This window comes from Nelusetta ayraudi, unplaced genomic scaffold (assembly GCF_046127955.1).
Source record: "Nelusetta ayraudi isolate G7.1 ecotype Tasmania unplaced genomic scaffold, CSIRO-AGI_Nayr_v1 ptg000028l, whole genome shotgun sequence".
NCBI lineage: Eukaryota > Metazoa > Chordata > Actinopteri > Tetraodontiformes > Monacanthidae > Nelusetta > Nelusetta ayraudi.
In genome coordinates this window covers 3,643,646-3,670,000 of record NW_027466078.1, presented here as the reverse complement: position 1 = coordinate 3,670,000, position 26,355 = coordinate 3,643,646, and the positions used below count along the sequence as shown (strand labels likewise).

The 26,355-nt window shown below is 43.1% G+C and overlaps 2 protein-coding genes across 7 annotated transcripts in view; both read right to left on the bottom strand.

Annotated features, from left to right (window-relative positions):
- The window catches only part of LOC142891158 (NLR family CARD domain-containing protein 3-like), a 16,283-nt gene extending 6,144 nt beyond the window's left edge, over nucleotides 1–10,139 (bottom strand). For 4 of the 6 annotated variants that reach the window (XM_076030574.1, XM_076030577.1, XM_076030575.1 and 1 more), the window contains exons 1-7: nucleotides 10,009–10,139; nucleotides 8,830–8,967; nucleotides 7,266–7,385; nucleotides 6,715–6,845; nucleotides 4,740–6,510; nucleotides 3,192–3,365; nucleotides 1,337–1,510 (exon numbers count right to left, since the gene is read on the bottom strand). In XM_076030574.1, coding sequence (XP_075886689.1) covers nucleotides 1,337–1,510; nucleotides 3,192–3,365; nucleotides 4,740–6,510; nucleotides 6,715–6,845; nucleotides 7,266–7,385; nucleotides 8,830–8,948 — 2,489 coding nt within the window. In that variant the 5' untranslated portion in view covers nucleotides 8,949–8,967; nucleotides 10,009–10,139. The remainder of the gene's footprint in view (nucleotides 1–1,336; nucleotides 1,511–3,191; nucleotides 3,366–4,739; nucleotides 6,511–6,714; nucleotides 6,846–7,265; nucleotides 7,386–8,829; nucleotides 8,968–10,008) is intronic. The other 2 variants (XM_076030576.1, XM_076030578.1) reach the window with 1 other exon arrangement.
- Nucleotides 10,140–18,879: 8,740 nt separating this feature from the next.
- Nucleotides 18,880–26,355, bottom strand: part of LOC142891089 (uncharacterized) — a 51,975-nt gene continuing 44,499 nt past the window's right edge. The window contains exons 5-8 of the mRNA XM_076030417.1: nucleotides 24,712–24,885; nucleotides 19,990–20,163; nucleotides 19,670–19,843; nucleotides 18,880–19,305 (exon numbers count right to left, since the gene is read on the bottom strand). Coding sequence (XP_075886532.1) covers nucleotides 19,293–19,305; nucleotides 19,670–19,843; nucleotides 19,990–20,163; nucleotides 24,712–24,885 — 535 coding nt within the window. The 3' untranslated portion in view covers nucleotides 18,880–19,292. The remainder of the gene's footprint in view (nucleotides 19,306–19,669; nucleotides 19,844–19,989; nucleotides 20,164–24,711; nucleotides 24,886–26,355) is intronic.

The window sequence follows — 26,355 nt, the reverse complement described above, 5'->3', positions numbered from 1 at the left end:
GCTTGGTTTCATGAGGTCTAGACGTGTCCGCAGACTCTGTCCAAACATCAGGACTGCTGGGCTCTCACCTGTCGTGACGCGTGGTGTGTTCCGGTATGATGCCAGGAACCGAGACAGTCTAGTCTGCATGGTTCCTTTCATCGCGTTTGGATGCTCGGAGCCCCTGTTTGAGGGTCTGGACGAATCTCTCTGCCAGCCCATTTGTGGCTGGGTGGAACGGGGCTGAGGTTGTGCGTTTGATCCCGTTGACTGCCATAAACTGTGTAAATTCGTCACTTGTAAACGTTTGTGCGTCGTCGCTCACCAGCTGGAGGGGAAGTCCAAAGCGAGCAAAGATGATTCTCAAGTACTCAATGGTTTGAGCTGACGTCTGAGACTTGGTGCAAAAAAAACTTCTGGCCACTTCGAATGTGCATCTATGACCACCAAAAAGTTGTGCTCTTCAAATGGTCCCGCGTAGTCCACATGTATTCTCTGCCAAGACTCCGTTGGCCACTCCCAGGGATGGACCGGGACCGGGGGAGGCGTGTGGCGTGTCTCTCGGCACCCACTACAGTTCTTGGTCATCTTTTCGAGTTGATCATCCACTCCAGGCCACCAAAAATGGCTACGGGCCAGCAGTTTCATTTTTACTGTTCCCACGTGGCCCTTGTGGAAACGAAAGCGTTCCGCGATGACGAGCGGCTTGGGAGGCAGATGGGCCTGCAATATTGCTACCGAGTCCGCGAACGTCCTGCTGGCTGGTTTTGCTGGAGCAGTCAGATCGCGGAGCGGCCCGTACGTCTTCGGACCAATCAGGCTTCGCAAGTCCGGCACTTTCTTGTCATCTGCCACCTCGTTGACAATGAAGTACTGCTCCAGACTTTCTGTATAACTTGCCCAACTTTCCTGCGTGTCATCAAACACGTCCATCTTCCCGATGTTCGCCATCTTCCTCGTGTTGCAGCTAACGGCTGGCGAGGTCGCTCCAAAACGGACGGTGCTTCAATAACTCTGGGGAATTTTCAATCTCGGTACCCGACATGGGCTACACCTACACATATATCCACACCGTGGGTAAGTATCCTCGTCGCCAGTTGTTGTGTCTTAACGGATTACAATAAGACAACGGAGAGAGCGGTTTATGGTTCTTTACTGAAGACCAACTTAGAACTGGGCAGCTCGTGACGTAGCACGTGCCTATAACAATGACGTCTACACAGAGACTCTTGAAGGGGCATGAACCATAACATTTCTAATGGAAACAAAGTGTCTGTAAAGTGAATTTGAACAAACTCAATTAAAAGCCATGACAACAATAACTGCAGAAGTTGTAGAGTTAAGAGAGTGAACTGACCCCAGAACCTCCAGTTTACAGTCTGGACTCTGCAGGAAACCACTCAGCTCCTTCACTGATGAATCCTTCAGCTGGTTGAAACTCAGGTCCAGGTCTCTGAGGTGGGAGGGGTTGGACTTCAGTGATGAGAGCAGCCAATCACAGCTGCGCTCTGACAAACTGCAGCAACCCAACCTGAATAAAGAAGAAATTATGAATAATTCATAGTTTGGGCGTGTGTGTGAGAGAGAGAGAGAGAGAGAGAGAGAGAGAGATTGAAAATATATCTTGTTGTGTGTTAACGGACTCAACCTGAATAAAGTGCGTGCGTGCGTGTGTGTGAGTGAGTGAGTGAGAGAGAGAGAGAGAGAGAGAGAGATTTAAAACATTTCTAATGGAAACAAAGTGTCTGTAAAGTGAATTTGAACAAACTCAATTCGAAGTCATGACAACAATAACTGCAGGCGTATTTACTACAAAATATTTTGTAGGATTTTAAAAATGAACTCACAAACAAAAACAAGTGAGAAATAAGCTGCTGACCGTCACAGTGACAGTGAAGCCAAGTCTAAACTGGTCAAACTGAACAGCTTTTAACATCTCAACAACTAGTAGCTTTAATTAAGCCCCTTATTAAAAAACCTCCTCTGGACACAAGTGTCCTATCCAATTACAGGCCAATCTCAAACCTTCTGTTTCAGAGAAAATAGCTGCCAGGCAGCTCCGTGACTTTTTACATGACAACAATCTATTGGAGGTGTTTCAGTCAGGTTGGAGGAATAATCACAGCACTGAGACTGCACTGCTAAAGGTGAGTAATGATCTCCTGATGGCATCTGACAGTGGTCTTCTTTCTGTTCTTCCCGTTAAAGGGATTGTGGCTTTGTGCAGGTAGAGCTTCCATCACTTTTTCCTCTCCTCCTGAACTATATATGATTTGCTTTGTTGTTCACCCTGCAACTCACTCTGGCCCCTTGGGTGAAGAGAGGGGCTGGTGTGAGTTGGATACGCTGGTGGGGGAGGAGACCCGAAAGAGAGAAGCGTATGGTGAGGATCTGTTGGGAACGCCCGGTGGAGCCCTCTGTCAGTGCGGTCTTCAACTGAAGAGCTTCCCCCAGATCCCGGGAGAGGTTGGAGACACAGAGTCCCAATGGACCATGTTCTCCATCTCTATTGTCAACGCAGCTGCTCATAGCTGTGGTCATAAGGTGTCTGGTGCCTGTTCCAGCGGCAACCCCTGAACCCGGCAGTGGACCCCAGAAGTAATAGATCCAGCTATATTGACTCGTGGGACCCCTGAAGCAGCTGATGGGTACCAATGGATGATGGGACCAAGCGTGCTGCAGCTTAGCACTAGTGGAGGAAAAAACTCCAACTGTATTTCCATACAGTGGCCAGATAACCACTGTATGGAAAAAAATCAACCATAATACCTCCCCAAATCAAATCAAGAAGCCAAAGAATTAAACAAATACAGGCCAGTAGTGCTCTCCTCTTTAGCAATGAAAAGCTTTGAAAGAAATTCTGAAGGAAGAAATTGTTTCATCAACTTTAGACAAACTGGATCCACTACAGTTTGCCATCAGGCAGGTTAAGGCATGGGTCTCTGGGCTGGCCTGGAAACACCTCTAGGTCCCACTATATGAGCTGGAGGAGGTGACTGGGGCCTCTGCTGAGACTGTTGCCCCCATGACCCGACTCCAGATAAGTGGCAGAAGATGGATGGATGGATTCATAAAGCGCTTTGAGACGCTTTTGGGTGGATTTAGCACTTTACAAATAAAATTTGACTGATTAATTGAACCAGACAAGATGTTGCGTGTCTGATGTCCATCTGCTGAAACACACGGTCCACCAGTAGAGGGCAGCAACTGACCTGAGAACTTCCAGTCTGCAGTTTGGACTCTGCAGTCCAGCACAGAGCAGCTTCACTCCAGGATACTTCAGGTGGTTCCAACTCAGGTCCAGCAGTGTGAGGTGGGAGGGGCTGGGTTTCAGGGCTGAAGACACCACTGCACAGTGAACATCTGAGAGTTCACTGCGAGACAGTCTGCAGTGAAGGAGACACCAGTGAGAAGATCATCACCATGTGAGAGTGTGACAGTGACTGAAGGATCATCAACAGCTGATCAGCTGCTTCCATCATCACACAAAGGACACATGAAGTTCTCCTGCAACAAGGAACCAAGTGCAGCTTCACACACACACAAGTGAGTCAACACTGACACTGTTGCTCTGATCTGCTGCTTCAGCTCCACATGATGCTCACTTGTGTGCATCCAGTCACAGCAGCTTGGAGCTCCACTGGATCAGAGCTCCTTCACTGCTGTGTGTTGGACATGTTGATCATGTTGGTGGCTTCATTCCTTCCTGCTCCTTCTTCTCATCCACAACAATTGTTGTTTTTTTTTTACTAATCTTGTCAATTTTTGTTTGATCAGTCACGATTACCTTCTTTATTTTCACCACCCATTGTGGACGTCTCTTTAACCTCACTTGCTTCAATTTTCACACCTGTTTTATACTGCTGTTTTAAACATCTGTGGCATAGTTAGTATATTTTCCAACATAAAAAATTATCGCTACATGAATTAATGATTTAAAGATTAAGGGTTTTAAATAGTTTAAACAGATTTTCTTACAACTTGAAAATTGAGTTAATATTCTCTAAATAACACAGTTGATCAGTGAGCAGTGCAGTGCAGAGAGTTACAATTCAGGATAAACGCTGGTATTGACAGGGGCTGGAATTCGCTCATTACTGCAGTACAGTAGCATTGACCTCAGTGAACTAGCGTTCGCCAAGCAAATTTGTTAGATGATTTTCTGACGGGCAAAAATATGTATGATGTATTTGCGTCATAGGCTGATGATTAATTAACAAATAAGCGAGTCATTTAAAATATCTACACTGTATCTATCCTCCAGGTTATTTGTGAACTCCTCTCTGCAGTGCGGGAAGATACAGCGACTCTGGGGTGTCGGCGTTTAAGGTGTTTGCGTATCGCCGTCGTGTACCATGGAATGTCAGGTTAGCTTCACAGAGTTTGACCAAAAGCGTTTCGCTGCTTCATTTTCTAGGAAATATTCCTAAACTTTAGAAACTTTGGTGAGGAGTTTTCAAGCCATTTCAGAGAAGAAGCCGTCCTTTTCACACTTTTCACACACACACAGTCCACTCAATTAACTCAATTAATAAATCAACCAATCAATCAATTAACGACCATTAATAAACTACTTTCTTTGCAGGTGGATTTTGAAACAAGTGTCTGCTGCTTTCAAGCTCCGTCTCTGCAGAATCAATCAGTGAGGAACCAGAAGGAACCCAGACCATCAGAGTCAGGACAGCTTTGAGAAGCTGCAGCTGTGTTTACTCACGATTGATTGATTGATTGATTGTGTTGACAGAAACATCTGGACTTACATGGCCTTCCTGCAGTTCCTCACAGCTGGAATCAGTCTCAATCTTCCCTCAATAGCTGTGTTGTACTTGTTCAGGTCCAACTCCTCCAGAACCTCCTCTGACATCAGCAGCATGAAGGCCAGAGCTGAACACTGGAACACTGAGAGTTCCTTCTCTGATCTGTTCTCTGACTGCAGGAACTCTTGGACCTCCTGATGCACTGACTGATCCTTCACCTCCAGCAGACAGTGGAAGATGTTGATGCTTCTGTCAGGAGAAACATCACCAGTGTTCATCTCCTTCAGATTGCTGATGACCTTCTCTAAGGTTCCTGGATGGTTGTCAGTGTGACCCTGCAGGCCTCCTAAGAGTCTCTGGTTGGATTCCAGACTGAGTCCATGGAGAAAGCGAACAAACAAGTCCAGCTGACCGCTTTTGATCTTCAGGTATTTCTCCATAATCCTCTTCAGAAACACATCCAGGGATTTTCCAGATTGTTCAATTCTTGTTAGTAGTTGACAGAAGATGTAGACTGCAGCCAGAAACTCCTGGACGCTCAGATGAACAAAGCAGTAGACGGTTTTGTGGAAGATCACATTCTCTCTTCTGAAGATCTCTGTACAAACTCCTGAGTACACAGAGGCGTCAGTCACACTGAGACCACACTTCTCCAGGTCTTCACTGTAGAACATGATCTTTCCACTTTTCAGATGTTTAAATGCCAGCCGGCCCAGCTTCAGAAGATCCTTCCTGTCAGCCTCCGTCAGCTCCTGTGGACCTGTGGGCCGATGGTCTCCTCCATACTTGTGCTGTTTCCTCTTGGTCTGGACCAGCAGGAAGTGTGAGTACATGTCAGTCAGGGTCTTGGGCAGCTCACCTCTCTGCTCTGAGCTCAACATGCTCTCCAGAACTGTGGCAGTGATCCAGCAGAAGACCGGGATCTGACACATGATGTGGAGGCTCCTGGAGGCCTTGATGTGGGAGATGATCCTGCTGGACACATCTTCTTCATCCCTGAACCTCCTCCTGAAATACTCCTCTTTCTGGTCATCGGTGAAGCCTCGTACTTCTGTCAGCATGTCCACACATGAAAGAGGGATCTGATTGGCTGCTGCAGGTCTGGAAGTTATCCACAGCAGAGCTGAGGGAAGCAGATCTCCTCTGATCAGGTTTGTTAGCAGGACGCTGACTGACTTCTTCTCAGTGACGTCAGTCACCACCTGGTTCTTCTCAAAGTCCAGAGCCAGTCTGCTTTCATCCAGGCCGTCCAAGATGAAGAGAAGTTTGCAGACATGCAGCTGCTCTGCTGTGAGCTTCTCTAACGTTGGATGGAAAACATGGAGCAGCTCCAGCAGACTGTAGTGCTGCTCTTTGACCAAGTTTAGCTCCCGGAATGAGAGAGGAACCACCAGCTGAAGGTCCTGATTCTCCAGGCCCTGGGCCCAGTCCAGAGTGAACTTCTGCACTGAGAAGGTTTTTCCAACCCCAGCGACGCCGTTGGTCAGCACCACTCTGACTCTGAGTCCCTGCTGCTCAGGTGAAGCTTCAAAGATCTGGCTGCACCTGATTGGACGGTCGTGGAGGCTCTTCTTGGTCTTCTTGGTCTCAAGCTGTCTGACCTCATGGTGTCTGTTGACGTCTTCACTCAGTCCCTCAGTGATGTAGAGCTCAGCGTAGATGCTGTTGAGGAGGGTTTGACTTCCTGCTTCTTCACCTTCAGTCACACCTTCACATCTCCTCTCCAGACTGATCTTCTGCTGCTGTAGAAGCTCCTGCAGACCATCATCAACCTCTGGAGCAGAGAAAAGGTTGGAGAAGAAGACATCAGTGTGAGCATCATTTTCTGTCCACAACTTGAAGCTGCTTTGATGAAGCTGCTGCTGCTATGTGACTGTATGACTGTTTGCTCTAAATGTCCGTCAGTGAATCTTCTCACTGGAGGTCCTGACATGATCTCAGAGGGAGAAGTGAAGGAGGTGCAGGTGGACAGTCTTACGGTTAGCAGTCTTAGTGTGACTCGCAGGTTGCAGTGCTGATGGAGCACACTGGTCCCAGTATGAGCTGGTGGACACTGGGTCAGTCAGGACGTCCTGCTCCTCACAGCCACCAACACTGCTCCTGCTCCTCCTGTGGAGAAGTTTGGGTTTGACTGCTCAGTTGGACAGTTTGGATGATAGTTTTTTTAGTCTTGAACACATTTTTCCTGTGACTGAAGTTTTGATTCTTCATTAATACTAAATTACCTGAGACACCCAACAAGATAACGTTTAGGCTTTTATTTTGAAATGACTTGGTCAAGTTGTCTGTTCTAGAAGCATCAAGTGTCTTTTCTTCTGCAACACAAACAGTCAAATCCTTTATTTAAAACTAACTGCCCTGCAACTCCAGCAGCCAGTTTCCCACTTGACTCAAACACTATGAACTGATGTGGTGATTCTACAGGAGCTAAAACCACTTTAAAATAAGTCATTCATTCTGAACAAATGTGAACTGAAGCAGCAGCATCAGGAAGAAGACTGCAGAGGACCTCAGTCCAAGTGTTCTTACTTTGCCTCAGAAGGTCCAGGTCCATTACTGAAGAGTGGAGGTTCATCTTTGCACCAGTCACTCTTCAGAGACATCCTGCTGGATCCTGGAGACTCTGACCTCCGTCTCCGTCCTTGAACTCTGCAACACAACCATGTCAGAGTCTCAACATCAATCTTTCATCAACTGTCTACTGAGAAACATTAAAGTGAAACTGCTGCTCAGATTCAGGAGCTGCAGCAGCAACAGTAATGCTGCTCTTTATCTCTGGATTGTCTTCAGGAAACGTGAAGAACTGGGAAGGAGAAGAGTCAGGACGGGCTGGGTTGCTGACCAGTTGACCAGTCAACCAGCACTGGGACTATATGGCCTGGCCATCATTTTATGTACAGAGGCAGTGATTCCATTGGCAGTGTTCAGTTTGAGTCCCATGAAGGTCAAAGCAGTCAGAGGTCACGGGGTCATTGTCACCATGAAGGTGATCTTCTGGACCAGTCTGGCAGGAGGACCAGAATCAAGTCTAAATAACTGATGATTACTGACTAAATTATCAGTTCACAGTCAACATGACACTGACTTTATTCTTCCAATGTCCATGAGCTCACACTGCAAGTTTACCTTATTATTATTGGTTAGTAATAATCTACTATTCTGAAATCACATAATAGTTGCCGCTCAGCAGACAAGCCAGTGAAGATCCTCCTCCACCTTCCTCCTATACCACCACCCCCTCCTGCTGCTGCTAAACTGAGGACGCACATTATTCAACTGAGAGAAGAAAAGACTTGAAATTAATTAAAAAGAAAAGAACTAAACTGAAATGAGTGATTTCTAATCTGCCCTCATTTTCAGTCCACCATCACTCTTCTTCTTCCTCCTCCTGCTGCTCCTCCTCCTCCTCCTCCTGTGGGGAAGTTTGGGTTTGACTGGTCAGTTGGACAGTTTGGATGATAGTTTTTAGTCTTGAACACATTTTTCCTGTGACTGAAGTTTTGATTCTTCATTAATACTAAATTACTGAGACACCCAACAAGATAAAGTTTAGGCTTTTATTTTGAAATGTCTTGGTCGAGTTGTCTGTTCTAGAAGCATCGAGTGTCTTTTGTTCTGCAACACAAACAGTTAAATCCTTTATTTAAAACTAACTTCTGCACTGCAACTCCAGCAGCCAGTTTCCCTCTCACCAGCTCAGTGTGGTAGAGTGTCTGCCCTGAGACTGGTAGGTTGTGGGTTCGATCCCCAGCCGAGTCATACCAAAGACTGTAAAAATGGTACCCATTGCCTCCCTGCTTGGCACTCAGTATTTGGGGTTGGATTGGGGGGTTAGATCACCCAATGATTCCCGGGCGCTGCACTGCTGCTGCCCACCGCTCTCTCTCAGGGGATGATGGGTTAAATGCGGAGGACTAATTTTGCATCATTCAGGGTGTGACAATCACTGGGACTTCAAGGTCTCTTGACTCAAACACTATGGACTGATGTAGTGATTCTACAGGAGCTAAAACAAGTTTAAAATAAGTTATTCATTCTGAACAAATGTGAACTGAAGCAGCAGCATCAGGAAGAAGACTGCACGTTTTCTTACTGTGTCTCAGGAGGTCCAGGTTCATTACTGAAGAATAGAGGAGGATCTTTGGACCAGTCACTCTTCACAGACACCTTGATGGACGCTGGAGACTCTGGTCTGACTTCTTCTCCATCCATCTCCTGAACTGGAGTCAAGCTGAGGTGAAACACAGAAGTGTGACACTGAGAGAGAGAGAGAGAGAGAGAGAGAGAGAGAGAGAGAGAGAGAGAGAGAGGAAAGAGGGGGTGAGAGACTAATGCTGTGTCTCAATTCAGGGTCTGCACCCTTCACTGTTGGGACAGTGTCTCGAAGTATCGATGTGTGTAAAAAAAGAAAAATAATAATAAACCGAACTGCTGGCATCATACAAAATGCAGGTATTTAAAGTATAGATGCATTTTGTTCATCATAGTTTGAGATTCAAAGTGAAATCTGTTTTTATTTGACGGCCGACCTGAACAGCGTTGAAGCCGATGCGTCACGTTGAGAACTAAACTGTGTGTTTCACAGTAAAGTACAGCACATATAAATACAAAATCCAGCACATTGTGTGTTATGATGAAAATCAACCGGATCCACCGTGTTTTTACACCATTGACTTCCTGTCTGAACGATCATCCCTGCTACGATTGACGCAGGAGGGACGCGGCAAGCGTCAAAGAATACATTCTGGCGTTCTTTTCCAGCGGCTCGCGTTTTACTGCTTCTGGGACGCTTCTGAAACGCGGACGCTCTGCGCCTCGTGTGAACCTGCTCATTGACTTTAGTGGCCGCGTTTCACTGCGTCGACGCGGACGCTTCTGGCGTGAGCCGGGGGAGGTGTCTTTTATATAACAGTGTCCAATACAAAACAGCAACAGAAGTGTGATTCTCTTCACTAACATCAGATTTCAAGTGTATTATTTTCTTCTGAAATGAGTGAGTCGACACGGCAACAAGCACCTTTCCCAATGACGACTAATAATAATATAATGACTTTGTAGCCGAGATAAAAATAAGGCTGAAGTTCCAGCAGCGTGTCGACACTCCTTCTAGTGTCGCACTGCCAGTCACCAGCAGTCCCAGTAATACCTCTTGGCTCCCGGTGGAAGAGACTCTTGTCTGATTGTTCAAAGAAATAATAATAAAGTTGCCACCGCTGGTGTACGAGCAACTTTTGCCCGCTGGAAAAGGAGATATCAGGAGAGAACAACTCACCAACCGCTTCACTTTGACTTCTGCTGAAACGGACTCAACTCAACATGGAGTCGGACAGGTGAAGACGTGAACTTTGGACTTCTCTTCCTGCTTCTTAATGGCTGCTCCTCCCACTGGAGGTGGAAGGTGTCTGCACCCTTCAAACCGAGTATCCTCCGTCTGAAGGAAGCGTTCTTCGAGGACCCAGCCTAGAAGGACGGACCAAACCCCGCCTCCCCGTAACCACACGGGACGGTCTAGCCTTCGGCGTATTTCCTTGTTGCGTCACCGCCGTTCCCTCCTGCTGGCCAACCCCGGAAGTGACATTTTTATAGCATCAAGCTAACCATTGGTTCGCCATCTAACGATGTCGTTCGATATTCAAATACATAAAAACCCGATGTTAAAACTGCATATTTTATGTGAAATTTCAATACTTTAATTTATATGAAGTGTCTTTACCAGGACATGCCGCTGATTTCAGCTGACTTCCCAAGATCTCACGATGCTTTGCAGCCAGGAGTACCCAAATGCAGCCAAAATGACGGACACGGGCGCCGCCATAACTCCAATACCGGAACTCAACACCGGAAGTTAGTTGATCTTTTTTTTTTTAATGTATTTTTTTTAATAATTGCGCAAAACACCCAATAGCAACAAAAAACATCGCCGGGGGTTGCATACATAAAATTATTTTTATGGTTTGCACTATAAAAGTAATTGTAGAAGGCAGATAGATTCAGGGTCTTGATAGCTTTTATGTTACTATTATTTTCAAATAGTTTTAATATACTGTTGGGCGTCGTTCTCAAAAGTAAGAAAAAGGGTTTTAATACTTCTTTTTTAAATAAAGGGTAAAATCAGGTTCAATATAAGAGAAAATCAAATTATAGACATCTACTCAGCGAAGTTAAGTTAAAAGTAATTTAAAAGTAAATTTGTAGGCTACTATAAAACTCAGAATTTAGTTCAAAGCTCACAATCACTAAGTTAAAACACAAAATTAATAAAATGGGACTTTACACAAGCAAATGAACAGAGCACTTTCTGATTAGGCTGCAGTTGCAACATGCACACACGGTCAAAACAAATGTCATACTTACTTTCACATTAGCATATGGTTACTATTCATTTATGTCAGCAAAAATAAAGGCACTGTAAATCCTTGTTATTGTGAAGTGTATCAGGAATGGGCAGCAATGTGAATATAAGGACCTAATAAAAGCCTTCAGTGACGGGAGTCACAAGAACTGTCCTACTGAAAAACCTCAAAGGAAATAATAGATTTCTTGCAGATCCAAGAGTACCAGTGGGGGAGACCTCAAGGTGGTGCCAAGTCATAAATATCTAAGTGTACAGCTGGATAATAATTCGAAGAGGTCCCTAAACAGACACACTCAATCAATAAGGGCATAGCTGCCTCTTTTTCTTAAGGAAGCCAAGATCTCTTGACATCTGTAGTAAAATGCTGAAGATGTTTTTTGTGGTGGCATGTGTGTTGTTTTATGCTGCAGTCTGCTGGGGAGGGATAAAGAAGTTAGTTGAGATAGTGATATATATTGAGATAGATATATGTATGTTGTCATGATCTATGTTTCTTGTTTTATTTTGACGCTGTTCCTTTTTTTAATTTTCCATACCTGCTTCTGTAACATATCTCAGTTTGATTTGTACGTTGTCACGTCACCCGAGTTGGGGGGAGGAGAGCGCATGCGCAGGAGCGCAACAGGAAGGAGCGGGAGTCAGACCGGTGGTTGTTGGAGTGGTGATTGAAAATAAAGAAAGTCCAAGGAGAACTGTGAGCTGCCTCTTTCTAAAACCCAGAAATAACACATGGTACCAGGAGTTCACGGACCCAGCCTGACTCGGCACTACGACAGCGTCAGGGAGAGAGCGACGTTTAGCTAATAGGTGCTAAACCTGGTGGCTATTGCTGCAACACCTGTGGAGCAAGTGCGAACCCTCACGTCAGGCAGTGCAGCAACCGCGTCGGTCTTGACGGTGAGATCGGGATAAAAATGGAGCAGCTAAAGCCTCAGACCGAGTTGAAACTAACCGGAAATGTCGAAGACCACTGAAGACGGTTCAAGCAACGCTTCACGCTCTACCTGGCAAGGCCATAGGGGCTGCAGAGAAGACCGACGAGCAAAGAGTTGCGCTCTTTCTGCCGATCGCGGGTCCCGAAGCGTTGGACGTCTTCAACAACTTCCAGCTAACAGCAGATGAACAAAAGAACTATGAAACTGTACTTAGGAGATTCAAACTGTTCTGTACACCAAAACTAAATGAAACATATGAGAGGTATATGTTTAACAGCAGAAACCAGACGGAGACAGAGTCAGTCGTAGAGTTTATAACTGACTTGAAATTAAAATGCCAGTCATGCAACTTTGGAGAACTGGCAGCCTCTCTGGTCAGAGACAGAATTGTAATGGGCTAAAGGGATAAAGGACTCAGAGAGAAACTACTGGGAGAAGCCTGTCCCTGGAAAGAGCCATACAGATATGCCAAGCCAGGGAGGTCACTCAACATCGTCTGAAGTCGATGGAAGGCAGCACATCGACAAGTGAAGCAGAGTGCAAGATTGAAACAGTCATGAACAGCCAGACCATCGTGCAAGCTAAACAAGCACCCAAGGGAGGTGTCAGCAGGGAGCAGCAACCACGCACATGTGGCAACTGCGGAGGAGAACATCAGCCTCGGCAGTGTCCGGCATTTGGAAAGGAATGTCGGCCTTGCAGGATGAGGAACCACTTTGCCCGTGTGTTCAGGCAACGGAGGCTGAGAGAAAGAGAGAGGAAGGTGAACCTGGTCCGAGGTTCTGATGTGGCCTTGGACGAAGAGGACACAGAGGACCTCTTTGTGGGATCAATTGACAGATCGGCATCAGACGTGGAGGAGTGGACTGAAACATACAATGTCAATGGGACAGACATCAAATTCACGGTGGATACTGGAGCCCAGGCAAATCTCCTAGCTGAGACGGAACTGCCAAATCTACAGGTAAAACCTCAGATCAAGAAAGAGACTAAAACAAGACTGAGAGCATCTAATGGGGAAATCATACCTCATATAGGAAAATGTAATTTGCTGTTGAGAGATGGTGACAAAACATATGAACTAGAATTTATAATTGTCAAGGGCAAGAAATCATCCCTCCTTGGTTTAAAAGCAAGCATCCTTTTGGGATTGGTGAGTGGAATGCACAAAGTTGATAAAGAGGGAATTGTGCACAATGTAGAAGACGAATACAATGATGTATTTCAAGGGATAGGAAAACTCGGGGTGGTTCATAAAATAAACCTGGAGGACAATTACAAACCAGTAATCCATGCACCTCGCAAAGTACCACTAGCTCTTCGAGAAAAAGTCAAAGCCGATCTTCAGTGACTAGAACAGCTAGATATTATAGAAAGAGTTGAAGAGCCCACAGAGTGGGTCAATTCATTGGTAAAAATTAGAAAAAAGTGATAAACTTAGGCTGTGTATAGACCCAAAAGAAGTAAACAAATATGTGAAAAGAGAACACTAACACCTGCCTACCAGGGGAGAGATTTTTGGAGACTTGGCAGGTGGCAAATATTTCTCCAAACTAGATGCCTCCTCGTGGTTTTGGCAAGTGTGCCTCGACAAGGAGAGCTCTAGAATCTGTACTTTCAACACTCCTTTTGGACGTTATTCTTTCAAGAGACTGCTTTTTGGCTTAACATCAGCACCAGAAGTTTTTCACAGAACCCTCCAAAAAAATTTTGAGACAGTGCCAGGCACAAAAATTTACACTGATGACATCCTGATTACTGGATCTACAATGGAGGAACGTGATGCCAGGCTAGCACAAGCTTTAGAAGCAGCTCAGTCACATGGGTTAAAACTAAATGCAAAAAAATGTGAGTTCAGAAAAGTTGTGAGAAGTGTTGACAGCAGAAGGTGTCCAGATATGTCAGAGTAGAGTGACAGCCATAAAGAACATGCCGCCACCTACAGACAAAGAGGGTGTACAACGCTTTTTGGGCATGATACATTATGTTGGTAAATTTGTACCTAATCTGACAGTACACACTGCTCAAATGAGGAGCTTGCTATGTAAAACTACTGAATGGTGTTGGAATAGTAATCACCAAAAGGAGTTTGATAAACTGAAACCACGGATATCAGAGGCCCCTGTCCTTAGGTATTATAATGAAAAACGGAAAACTAAAATCTCAGCCGATGCTTCTAAATCAGGCATAGGGGCAGTTTTGCTACAAGAGTACGGCAAACATTGGAGACCGGTTGCATACTCATCCAGAGCTCTATCTGCCGCTGAATGTAATTATGCCCAGATAGAAAAGGGGGCTTTGGCTCAGTCATTCGCGTGTGAGAAGTTCCATGTTTTTATATATGGTAAAACAGTGTGGGCAGAGACTGATCATAAACCCTTAGTCACCATTGCAAAGAAAGGGTTTGCATACACACCTCCCAGGATCCAAAGGCTATTCCTAAAAATGCAAAAATATGACCTTAGACTAGAGTTCAGTCCAGGCAAAGAACTACTCGTGGCAGACACACTTTCCCCGGCATACAATATGACTGAACCAAATGCCATGTATGACCAGAGAGAAACTGTGCATGTAAATCTTGTCAAAAGGAGTTGTCCTGTGTCAGATGAAATGTGGAAGAAAATGACCCAAGCCACCATTAATGATGAGGTCCTACAAAAAAATTATAAGGGGCATAAAATGTGGTTGGTCAGTACATTCATTCCCAGCACCATACAACTTCACAGATGAGTTGTCAGTTATAGACGGGGTGCTGATCAAGGGCTCTAGAGTGGTGGTCCCAGAAGTGCTAAGGAAAGAGATGCAAAGAAATATTCATGAAGGGCACTTGGGGATGGAAAAATGTAAAAGACGAGCAAAAGTAGCACTCTACTGGCCAAAAATGAACAGTGAAATCAAAGACACAGTCAGAACGTGTGGAATTTGTCTAAAATACAGGAATAAGCAGCTCAAAGAGCCAATGTGGGTTGATGAACAAGAAAGGTTGACACCCTGGAGTAAGGTGGGAATAGATCTTTTCACCCTACATGGCAAGAACTATGTGTTACTAATGGACTATTACTCTCACTATCCAGAGATTGCACTACTGAAGGACACCGCTGCCAGCACTGTAACGACTCACGTCAAGTCTTTCTTCACACGACACGGAGTACCCGATACGGTACGAACAGACAATGGACCTCAGTTTAACTGTCAAGCTTTCAGAGACTTTTCCAAAATGTACGGATTTGAACATGTTACATCTAGTCCACTATACCCACAGCCCAACAGGTTGGTTGAGAACGCTGTCAAAAGAGTGAAACTACTGCTTAAGAAAGCATCGCACTCAAACTCAGATCTGTATTTGGCTCTGTTAAACTACAGGGACACACCATTGAAGCATGGGTAGTCCCCAGCAGAGCTGTTGTTCAACAGAAGACTTAAAACAAAGTTACCAGTGTTTCTTGAGTCTGAAGCAGGCCAGGGTGACAGCAAGTTGTTACATTATAAAAGAAAGGCCACAAGTCATCAAAAAAGACATTATGACGAAGGAGCTAGAGTTCTGAAACCTCTTCATCCAGGAGACACAGTTAAAATGCATGATGGGAGAGGCTGGAATACTGAGGCAACGTTAGTTAAAGGTGTGGCTCCCAGGTCATATGACGTTATTACTCCTGAAGGTGTAACTTACAGGAGAAATAGAAGACATTTACTCCATGTGCCACCCAGAACAGACTGTGACCAAGTGGGGGCGCCAAGGTGGACTGGAAGAACAGAATAGAAGAGAATAAATCCTTTATACCCGAAACCCCCACCTGAAGGCCCACTAAGATCCATAGTGGTTAAATTGACGAACTTTAAAATGACAGAAGGAATTCTCAAAAAAAAAAAAAACCTGGCAAAGAAAAGACTTGATAAGTAACGATAATAGAATGACTATATAGACAAGTCTTTACATTCCTGTTATTCCTTCCAGCGTTGCTTATCTTTTTGTGTTCTGAAATTAATAGGATGAGAATTTACACAAACGCGGAGGTTTTTGTGGTGATACTGCACTCATCAGGAAAATAATAATGGCATGAGAATATATATTTGATGTCGGGAGTTTTTTTTTTCGAGACTAACGGACCTGTGTTTCAGCTTTGAGGCTGAAGAGGGCCCTCTCTCATCATCAGGTGGAAGAGACTTTCCCTCTAAACTCTCACTCCATCTGAGATATGAGGCCAGGAAAGAGGCCTCACCATTGGAAGTCAGAGTGTGTTTTTGTTATGTTGTTCTTTGTTTTATTGGAGTTAATGTTAGTTTTGGTGCTACTGTTACTTTTGGCACCAGGGGTGCAGGATTTTTTCTATATCAAGGCGTGCAGGGGTTAAAATATACTCAAATAATATACAATGCAAGAGTCCAAGTCAATTACGGTTGTTACTTTGAACGTAAATGGTTTAGGCAATCCAATCAAAAGAAGTCCAATTATGACGAGGGAAGAAGTGGAGGTAGCCCTCCTCCAAGAGACGCACTTATCGGATTCACAGCATGAAAAACTGAAAAGATGGAGACCTAATCAATACTCCTCTTCACATAGACAGGGTTCAAAGAGAGGAGTAATAATCTTGATTTCTAAGAAATTCAACTTTGAGGGCACACATGAAAAGAGGGACCCAGATGGGAGGTTTGTCCTGGTCCGTGGTCATTTACAGAGCGCTTTAGTTACTTTGATAAATTTTGATGCCCCTCCACTGTCAGAGTGGACATTTTTCAAACAAATCTTTGAGTTGATAATCTCAGATGCTCAGGGCACTCTTATTTGCGGAGGAGACTTCAATGTAAGACTACACCCAACTCCAGACACACCAAAACGCTGTTACACATGGGAGAAAAGAAGATTACAAAAAATATCAAATTAATGATGAGTGAACTGGGTCTCTCAGTCACATGGAGAGATCTGAATCCAATCAAAAAGGATTGGACTTTTTTCTCTCACCTACACTCGGTCTATTCCAGGCTCCAGGCTTGAACCTGATGTTTCAAAGGGACATGTACAGAGTAACAAACCATGGATCTATCTGACCATGCACCAGTCTATTTAAATGTCATTTTAGATACTGAAAAAAAGAGAACCATTTGGAGGCTTAACACAGGGAGAAAAGCAAAAACCAAACAACTACAGATAGAACTGAAAAAGTTAGAAGAAGGACATAAGAACACGTTAAATCCACAAATAAAAATGGAATTAATGAAGAACAAAAATGAACTAAATGATATTTACTCAAATGACATTAAGAAGAAATTGATATTTCTAAAGCAAAAATCTGACGAAACAGGGGGGGAAATCTGCTAAACTATTAGTCTATAAATTAAAAAAAAACAGCAGGTTTAAAGTACAATTGATAAAATAAGAGACCCTATTACAGAGTCAATATACAATAAATTAAATGATATCCAACAAACCTTTGAAACTTTTTATAAAAATGTATACACCCAACCTAAAACAGACGGAGGAGTGATGGAAGCTTTTTTTAAACTCCATAAAACCTCCTGGAGTTAGGGATGAACAAAATAAGTCATTAATAGGTGAAATTACAGAAGAAGAAATTAAAAAGGCAATATCACACTTCAAGACAAACAAAGCCCCAGGGCCAAACGGATTTCCCTCAGAGTGGAGATGAAGGACCTACTCCACCGCTAGAATGAAAATGACCTTTAACCAGGTACTTAAAACAGGGATTATCCCTCTCTCTTGGAGTCAAGCAGTTATCTCGGTGATACCAAAAGAGGGTAGAGACAAGTCAGACTGTGCAAGCTATCAGCCTATAAGTGTTTTGAACCAAGACTATAAGATCTTTGCCCATATTCTGGCAAAAAGAATTGGAAAATATTCTTCCTCCAATAATAAGCCAAGACCAAACAGGTTTCATTCAACAGAGACAGACACAAGATAGTATTCGCTGAACACTACATGTGGGTGAACAAAGAAATAAAAACAAAATCCAAGCAGTAATGCTAAGCCTAGACGCTGAGAAGGCTTTTGATCTTGTTAATTAGGAGTTTTTATTTCCAACATTAGGCAAGTTTGGATTTCATCAAACGTTTATTAACACTATTAAAGCACCATAAAATAAACCTATGGCCAGATTAAAATGAATGGAGCGATATCAAATTCATCTGATTAGAAAAGAGGGACGAGACATAGCTGCCCATTGAGCCCATTATTGTTGGCTCTGTTTATAGAAGCGTGAAGCCGGGGGATCATTCAGAACAATATGGGCATAAAAATATTAGACCAAGAATATCAAATTTCTTTATTCACCGACGATGTATTAATCAGTCTGTCACCCTGAAAGTTCAATTGTGGAACTGCTATCTTTTTAAGAAACCTTTGCTTCAGTTTCAGGTTACAAACTAAATATCCAAAAGACCCAGCTATTGAGTTTCTATTATAAACCTAGCCAGTACATCACCTTCAACTAAATTGGAATCAAGAGCATATGAAATATCTCGGAGTCAACATCCCAAAGGACTTATCAAACTTGGGTAAACTAAATCAAAGATTAAAGGAAGATATAAAGAGATGGAACCTTATTCCAATATTAAGCTTTGAATCAAGGATTGAATCTGTAAAAATGAACATCTTGCTAAGGATACTAAACCTATTTCAGACCCTCCCCATTGAAATTAACGATAAACTATTCCACGGATGGGATAAATTAATATTTCGATACATATGGCAAGGGAAAAAACTCAGAATAAGATTTCAAACTCTTCACTTACCGAAGAATAAAGGGGGACTGGCTCTTCCTTGCCTAAAATATTATTATCTACCAGCCCAGCTAAGGATCCTATTTTGTTGGTGTGTTTCACATTACAAAGTAAGATGGAAGGGAATTGAAGAAAATATATCAGGAACGATACTGATTCAAGCAAGATTTGGACTTCAATCATCTCAACAGGAGAACAATGTGACTATTCCTGCCTTTTAAATGTCAGTCGTCTTCTTCTCCTTGACGTTGTCCCAGATCATCCAGGATCCGTCTCTCTGGCTGAACATCTTCAACGATGATGACCAGTGATGTGGTCCTTCCATCTTCTACACTCTGCATCACTAGTTCAGGTTCAGTCATGTGGAGAAATATTTGGCATAGTGATGGTGTGAACGTGGCTTTAATCCAGCAGGGCAGGATGCAGGATGCACCACTAGATGGAGCTCTCCTCTCCACTCTCCCTCAGCTCCATGGTCCAGTCAGACCTGCTGCTGCTGCTGCATCATCAGGACCAGCTGATCCTCCCTCATCACCACCACCACCTGTAGAGAGAAGAAGAGACGGCAGGGGTAACCACTCACAGTCCTTGAACGCATCGTCCCAGAGACCTTGACTGTTGACAGACTCTCAGTCACATGTTGACAGTGTGAAAGATGGAGGTCATGTGACCACAGAGCGTTGGACTGAAAGTGAGGCATGATGAAGATGAAGTGATCAGTCATTGAGTGGTGAAGTGAGAGAAGAAGCAGTTGGATGGAGGGACAGTTGGATGAATGAGGAGCAGCTGGACGTCAACACCAGACCGCAACAAAGTCATGTGACTGGCTGACTGGCACCATCCTCCTCTCACACTGGGACTGGGAAACATCATCAACCATCATCCACTGGTTCCAAACCAGTACTGACCACACACTCTCCAGTTTATTGTCTCTGCTGGCCACCAGATCATCCAGCAGCTTCCCTCTTGAACCCTTCACGCTGTTTCCATTCAGGTTCAGGTGTCTGAGGTGGGAGGGGTTGGACTTCAGAGCCGAGAGCAGCCAATCACAGCTGAGCTCTGACAAACTGCACCTCTGCAATCTGAATAAAGAAGAAATGATGGAGAGTGAAATTCATAGGTGTGTGTGTAATTAACAGTAAAACCAGAGTGACACATTGAACAAACTCAGTTCAAAGTCATGACAACAATAACTGCAGAAGTTGTAGAGTGAAGAGGGTGAACTGACCTCAGAGTCTCCAGTTTACAGTCTGGACTCTGCAGGAAACCACTCAGCTCCTTCACTGTTGAATCCTGCAGCTGGTTCCCACCCAGCACCAGCTCTATGAGGTGGGAGGGGTTGGACTTCAGAGCTGAGAGCAGCCAATCACAGCTGAGCTCTGACAAACTGCAGCTCCTCAACCTGAATAAAGAAATGATGGGGAGTGACATTCACAGTTGGCTGTGTGTGCGTGTGTGTGTGTGTGTGTGTGTGTGTGTGTGTGTGTGTGTGTGTGTATTGATTGATTGATTAATCAATTTTTATTTCGAATAGCTTCTGTGCACATCAACAACAACAAAAAGAATTAGTGTCAAACACCCAAGAATTAATGATCATAATAAATAATTTTGACACATATCCGAAAAGGAGTGAGAAGAAGCAAAACTTATTAAATCTCACCCCCTTTCCCTCAGGTAAAAAAAAAAAAAAGTAAATCGGTGCAAAGTTGTGCAACAACAAGGACAAAGTTAATTAATCATTCATACTGAGAAGAAACACAACCAATCTGATTGAATTGATAACATTGACTATTGTGTAATGATGAAAATAATAACAATTAATAACAACAATAGAGTACACAACAATAATAGTCATAATAATAACAAATACTCCACAGCAAGTTGGACAGCCTGGATTCTAAGCAAATGTATCTCTATACTATATAAATCATATCCCTGTAAAACTTTCTAAACTGCCTCATGTTTGGACATCCTTTGAGATTCTCATGCAACGTATTCCACTGCTTCACCCCACAAACTGAAATACAAAATCCTTTCCTATTCGTACGAGGCCTTCTATGCTTGAATTTAAACGATCCCCTTAAACAATAATTCCCTTCAGCTAACGTAAACATTTTCTCTATATTACGAGGTAACTGGTTATTTTTTGCTTGGAACAGTATTTGCACAGTTTTGAAGTTGACCAGGTCAGTACGTTTTTGGATAGTGACTAAAGAGTTAATGTTTGATTTGTAAGTATTTCCCCACACCTCGGCAGCGTTGCTTAAATAGGGTGACACCAGTGCACAGTACAAAATTCTAAGTGAGTAATGATCCAGGAAATATTTTGCTTTGATTATTATTGCAATGCTTTTGGACAATTTAGAATATATGTGTTTTATATGTGGTTTCCAACTGAGCTTCTCACCAATAATCGTTCCCAGGAATGTAATCTCCTGAACTCTTTCTATGTTCACCCCATCTATTTGAATATTTATTTGTGTGTTCAAGTTGTTTTTCCCAAATAACATAAATTTTGTTTTATTCAAATTTAAGGATAATTTATTAACATCAAACCATTTTTTTTAGTTTCCACAGTTCAGTAGTAACACCCTCCAATAGCTGGCTCAAATCATCCCCAGTGCACAGCACGTTTGTATCATCAGCAAACAAAATAAAATGCAGTTCTTTGGATACCTTGCTGATATCATTAATATATAACAAAAATAATTTTGGTCCCAATACTGGCCCCTGGGGGACCCCACAGGTGATGTCCAAACATGAAGAGGAACTATTTCCCAACTTCAGGAACTGTCTCCTGTTACTTAAATAACTTTTAACCCAATTTAGTACTATTCCCCTATTTCCATATTTTTCCAATTTATTTCCTAAAATGTTATAATCTATTGGATCTAATGCTTCTTCTTTTTTTTTAAATCTATAAATATTCCAAGTGCATGTTTTTTCTGTTCTATACAATTAGAGACTTCTTCGGTTAGTTCCATTAAGGCACGTGAAGTTGATCTTTTGGCCCTAAACCCATATTGACTTTCTCCAAGTATCTTATATTTATCAATGAATGTGTCTAGCCGTTTATTGATTAGAGCTTCTCTAGAATCTTAGAAAATTGTGACAGTAGTGAGACAGGTCTGTAGTTAAATATTGTTTGCTCCCCACTTTGTGCAAGGGTATGACCTTAGCTATTTTCATTCTGTCAGGGAAGGTACCAGATTGAAATGATAAATTACATATGAGTGGGTGGCTTTAATATTCCATCAATAACCTTTTTCAGTACAGTCATACCAATTCTATCACAATCAGTAGATGTTTTGTTTTCACAACTCATAACAATCTCTATAATGTCATCTTCACCCACTGCAGTGAGGAACATTGAATGCGGATTTCTCTTTATTAGGCAATCAAGGTTTACATCTTCAAGTCCTGGGTCCGGGATTCGTGTCGCTAGGTCTGGCCCGACATTCACAAAAATAATTATTAAATTGCTCAACCACAACATCCATGTTGTGTTCTTCTTTATTATTATTGTCGAGAAAATACCCAGGATACCCTGTATGTTTAGACCCCTGTTTGATGATGTTATTCATTGTCTTCCATATTCCCCTGATATTGTTTCTGTTAGAGTCTAATACCTTCTTGTAATTTTCCTTCTTACATGCTCTTATTATGGTAGTTAACTTATCTTTATGTTTTTTGTACCTCAGCTTCTTTAGTTTTTTCTTTAATATAAACTTTATGCAGTACATTTTTCTTTTTGCAAGCGTTTTGTAAACCCCTAGAAATCCATGGTCACTCCGCATACTTAATTCTTCTACTATAATGAACAACTGGACAATTCTTATTATACAATGATAAGAAGATGCTCAAGAATTTCTCGTAAGCAATATTCATGTCACATAATGAATATACTTCATTCCAGTTATACACCAACAAATCATCCCTAAATGCATTAATAGCATCCACAGACCTGACTCGTCTGACTAAGCCTACTGTATTTCCTATCTTTTTTCCCCCCCATAATTCTGATCATAAACTGCAAAAACTGGTAAATGGTCACCGATATCATTTATTAGTAGACCACTCACAACCTTATTTTCTATTTCGTTCGTAAATATATTATCAATAAGGGTGGCACAGTTGTGAGGTAGTTCTACTAGGTCTTGTAATTTTCGGGCATAAAGTCATACTGTACATGGTATTGATGAATTTATCTGTCACTTTATGTTTGTTCGGATTTAGTAAATCAATATTAAAGTCTCCACAAATAAAAATTAATTTGTTATTCATAAGTGAGTGCATTTCCTCCATCCAGTCACAAAAGATTTCAATGTTAGAGTCTGGGGCTCTGTAAATACAGCTGACCATTATATGTTTATGCTTTTCCCTCCAAATTTCAACTGTGATGCATTCCAGCACATTGTCGATCACAGTTGTAATTTTTTCTAGAACCTTAAAAAATCAGAGTTTTTCCCACATAAATGGCTACCCCACCTCCACCTTTATTTTGCCTATTTACAAAACTAAACTCATAACCCTCCAGTTCAAAGTCTGTACCTTTAACATTGTTCATCCATGTTTCAGATATTGCTATAACACTAAATGAATGTGAAAATGTTTGCAAATAATCCTTTATGAGAATGAAGTTGGCATTCAAGCTTCTACAGTTGAAGTGAATAATAGAAAATTTTCCATCTGCCTTAAAATCACAATCATATTGTTCGTCAGTGTTATAATAACAGTCATTATTGACGGTAGAGAAGAAATTATTATCCGGGTCAATCTGTTCCAAATCCTGTGATTTGTGGTCAGTGTATTCAAATGTCTTAAGCTCCTGGCCCGTTTCATTAAACCTCTGAAGCGCGTGGGTTTTGTCTATGGGCATAGATGGACAACGTTGATCAGTATCTATCATGGATATGTGTAGGTGCATATACCGTTACTGTCCTCGCCATAACTGCCCTTATACACTGAAATCCCCCATCCTGTCTGTGACGTCTTCACTCATACTCCTCCAGTTCATCGATATTCTTGATAACAAGGACTTTCGCCTCTTCTGGTGATCCATTAAGCTTGATAAAAAACTTTACAGCTTGAAGTCCAGGTGTGTTGTATTTTCTTCTGTTTCTTCAGGAGTCGTGCTTTTTTTGGCTATATCCGCGTTTTGCTTGGTCAGATGCTCATTAACATAGACGTTCGACCCCTTCAGCTTTTTTCCCTGTTTCAGTAGTTCGATTTTATGCTTCCTATTCACAAATCTCATCACGATGGGTGGAATGACGCCTGGTTTCCTCCGGGGTGGCGGGTGACAGACCTCGATGTTGTCGCACTTCAAGTCGATTCCCGGAGACTGGAAAAAAGTCGCAACCTGCAGCTCCGTTGACCCGCCGTCCAACTCCAGCTCCCCAGCGACATCTTCGTTGTTCATCGCTCGCGCGTATGACCGGGGTTTCACCTGGAGCCCGGTGATGATGACATTGTGGATTCTGGTATATTGCTCAAGCTCAGCCACTCGATATTCCAGGTAGGCAATCTGCTTGCCTTTCTTTTCGTTCTCAAGTCTCAATGCTTTTACCTCTGCCACCAATTCCTTGATGGTCACCTGTTTTTGATCGCAGCGATCGCTTTGGAGATGAAGTCGAGTGAGGCTTGGATTGAGTCTTTTTTTGGAGTCATGTCAGCCAGCGATTATCGCAGTCATAGTAAAACTTTAGATTCAATCTTTGAGCCGCGTAATTCCAGAACTTAATTAAAAGCCAGGTACCAAACACACACCGCAGTTCAGCACAACCTGTATGTAATTTAAATCCAGCTTTACACATTTCTAATGGAAACAAAGTGAATTTGAACAAACTCAATTCAAAGTCTTACTTCTTCTGCCGCATTATCCGCCAATCAATGCAAAGTCATGACAACAATAACTGCAGAAGTTGTAGCGTGAAGAGGGTGAACTGACCTCAGAGTCTCCAGTTCACAGTCTGGACTCTGCAGGAAACCACTCAGCACCTGCACTGATGAATCCTGCAGCTGGTTCCCACCCAGGTCCAGCACTCTGAGGTGGGAGGGGTTGGACTTCAGAGCTGAGAGCAGCCAATCACAGCTGAGCTCTGACAAACTGCAGTAAATCAACCTGAATAAAGAACAAATGATGGAGAGTGAAATTCACAGGTGTGTGTGTGTGTGTGTGTGTGTGTGTGATTTACAGTAAAAACAGTTTACACATTTCTAATGGAAACAAAGTGTCTGTAAAGTGAATTTCAACAAACTCAATTCAAAGTCATGACAACAATAACTGCAGAAGTTGTAGAGTGAAGAGGGTGAACTGACCTCAGAACCTCCAGTTTACAGTCTGGACTCTGCAGGAAACCACTCAGCTCCTTCACTGTTGAATCCTGCAGCTGGTTCTGACTCAGCTCCAGCTCTCTGAGGTGGGAGGGGTTGGACTTCAGAGCTGAGAGCAGCCAATCACAGCTGAGAGATAAAGAAGAAATGATGGAGAGGGAAAATCACAGGTGTGTGTGTGTGTGTGTGTGTGTGTGTGTGTGTGTGTGTGATTTACAGTAAAACCAGTCTACACATTTCTATTGGAAACAAAGTGTCTGTAAATTGTCATTATAGTAACAATAACTGCAGAAGTTGTAGAGTGAAGAGGGTGAACTGACCTCAGAACCTCCAGTTTACAATCTGGACTCTGCAGGAAACCACTCAGCTCCTTCACTGTTGAATCCTGCAGGTTGTTCTGACTAAGGTCCAGCTCTCTGAGGTGGGAGGGGTTGGACGTCATAGCTGAGAGCAGCCAATCACAGCTGAGCCCTGAGAACCTGCAGCCCCTCAATCTGAATAAAGAAGAAATGATGGAGAGTGAAAATCAAAGAAGTGTGTGTGTGTGTGTGTGTGTGTGTGCGTGTGTATGTAGGAGAGAGAGAGAGAGAGAGAAAGAGAGAGAGAGTGAAGAGAGAGAGAGAGGAAAGAGGGGGTGAGAGACTAATGCTGTGTCTCAATTCAGGGTCTGCACCCTTCAGACCGAGTGTCCTCCGTCTGAAGGAAGCGTTCTTCGAGTACCCGGCCTAGAAGGACGGACCAAACCCCGCCTCCCCGGTAACCACTCGGGACGGTCTAGCCTTCGGCGTATTTCCTCGTTTCGTCACCGCCGTTCCCTCCGGCTGGCCAACCCCGGAAGTGACGTTTTTATAGTATCAAGCTAACCATTGGTTCGCCATCTAACAATGCCGTTGGATGATCAAATAAATAAAATCCTACGTTAAAAACTGGATACTTTATGTGAAACTTCAATATTTAGATTTATATGTTGTGTCTTTACCAGTACATGCCGCTGATTTCAGCTGACTTTCCAGGATCCTACGATGCTTTGTAGCAGCACGCAAAGCATCATGGGATACACAAGTATGCAAAGGATAGTAGCGGTGCATCCTTGGAATCGGCTAAAACGAGTGCGTATTTCCGAGTACGCATTTTGAGCGTCCTACGCACCTTTGGGAATTGGGACAAGCCTTCGCGCAGTGCTATGACGCAACTTCCTTTCAAAATGCGTACTTCAAGGATGCAGACCCTGAATTGAGACACAGCACATTTGTCTGAA